This window comes from Martes martes (genome assembly GCF_963455335.1).
Source record: "Martes martes genome assembly, chromosome: 5".
NCBI lineage: Eukaryota > Metazoa > Chordata > Mammalia > Carnivora > Mustelidae > Martes > Martes martes.
Window position 1 is genome coordinate 40,189,629 of NC_137892.1, and position 1,357 is coordinate 40,190,985.

Below are 1,357 nucleotides of genomic sequence, written 5' to 3' on the forward strand. Positions count from 1 at the left end.
TTTCTCTACAACTGTTCCAACACAACTCCTTTGGAATTATTTCAGTCATCCTTAACATGTGACTCTGCCAAATACTTTGAATCTAAAATAAACATATAAAATTTTAATTATTAATTTTTAGATGAATGGGGTAAGAAAGTCATCAGGTGATGGTTAGGATTGTTAATTTCCAAAAAACTGTGTTGAAGTGTTTCTTCTGATACAGTAGTTATACATTAGAATTTAAAAAAAAAAAAGAGCAAAACAAAAATATAAAAGAAACTCCTGCAGTTTAAGCCTCCCATAGTCCTAAACCTCTGAGAGAAGCAAGGCAAAGCACCTTTCCTGCAATTTAAGTGGGTTTCCAGTATTTCCATGTAGCTGAGCTTTCAGAGAGAGACACTCATGACATATCATTAACATATGTATCATCTTGGCTCTGGTTGTATTAATTATGCCTGAAGAGTTTAATACCCATCCAAGTCCAAAGGTGGAAGAACACATAAACAGGTATGGTAATGGGCAGGAGCAGACTGTAAAAGCACAGGCTGGTTGTGCTAGTGCAGCCCTGTGGGAAGTTTTCTTCCACGGAGGCTGAGTAGAACAGTCCTGCTAGAGAGACCAACGGTATAAGGACAGTCAACGTAGGAAGAGACGGAAACAGTCTTCTCCCCCACTTACTACCTGCCACTCTGACTTTTAAAAAGGTAAGTGGTATTAAGAAAGTTTAGTTGTGTTGCTTTTTTAAAAATTATGATCTAGTGCTGCTCCATTTCTTCTTGCTTCTTACTTTGATGTGTCATCCTAGCTGCCTGCGGCATCATATTAGGGATCCCATCAATAATTGGATAGGCTATTCCCAACTCTTCATTAATCAATTCATTCGTCGATGCTTCGTATCTGAGCCGCTTCTTGGAGAGCGGGCACACCAGGAACTCAAGCAGCGCCGGGTCGAAGGCGCGGGGCGGGTCCCCGGTCCTCTCGCTCTTCTCCGCGGACCGCCGTGACCCCGACGCGTGAAGGCACCTACAGGCGACCGCGAACGGCGGCACGCGTGGACCCCGCAGCGCTGAGGCGAGCCAGCCGCACGCTCCGCTCAGCATGGTCCTGCAGGCCACCGCCGCCACGCTGCACCGCACGGCGCCCTCCCAATACAACAAATATTAATGACTCTTTTCTACCTGGTAGATATTTTGCTATGTGACACCACATTGTCCCTCAGGGAAATTGATGCTGATTATGATGACAAAAGAAGGGGAAGATGAGAATTACTGCAATAAGGACAGTAAGGATGACCACAGTTAATATTTTTTGAATGTTTGTTAAATACTACAAGCTCAATATATATAGATACATACATAGATAGATAATTCATTTT

The 1,357-nt window shown here is 43.3% G+C and overlaps 2 protein-coding genes across 2 annotated transcripts; both read right to left on the reverse strand.

Annotated features, from left to right (window-relative positions):
* Positions 1-427: 427 nt before the first annotated feature.
* On the reverse strand, positions 428-646 carry LOC308343280 (phosphatidylinositol N-acetylglucosaminyltransferase subunit Y-like; the record flags this gene model as incomplete). Its single annotated transcript, XM_080804320.1, has 1 exon — positions 428-646. A coding segment is annotated over one exon (219 nt), but the record flags the coding sequence as incomplete, so codon positions are not given.
* A 91-nt stretch (positions 647-737) lies between these two features.
* Positions 738-1,082, reverse strand: LOC308343734 (protein preY, mitochondrial-like; the record flags this gene model as incomplete). Its single annotated transcript, XM_080804900.1, has 1 exon — positions 738-1,082. One exon carries the CDS (start codon positions 1,080-1,082, stop codon positions 738-740), a length of 345 nt encoding a protein of 114 aa, XP_080661026.1.
* Positions 1,083-1,357: the final 275 nt, after the last annotated feature.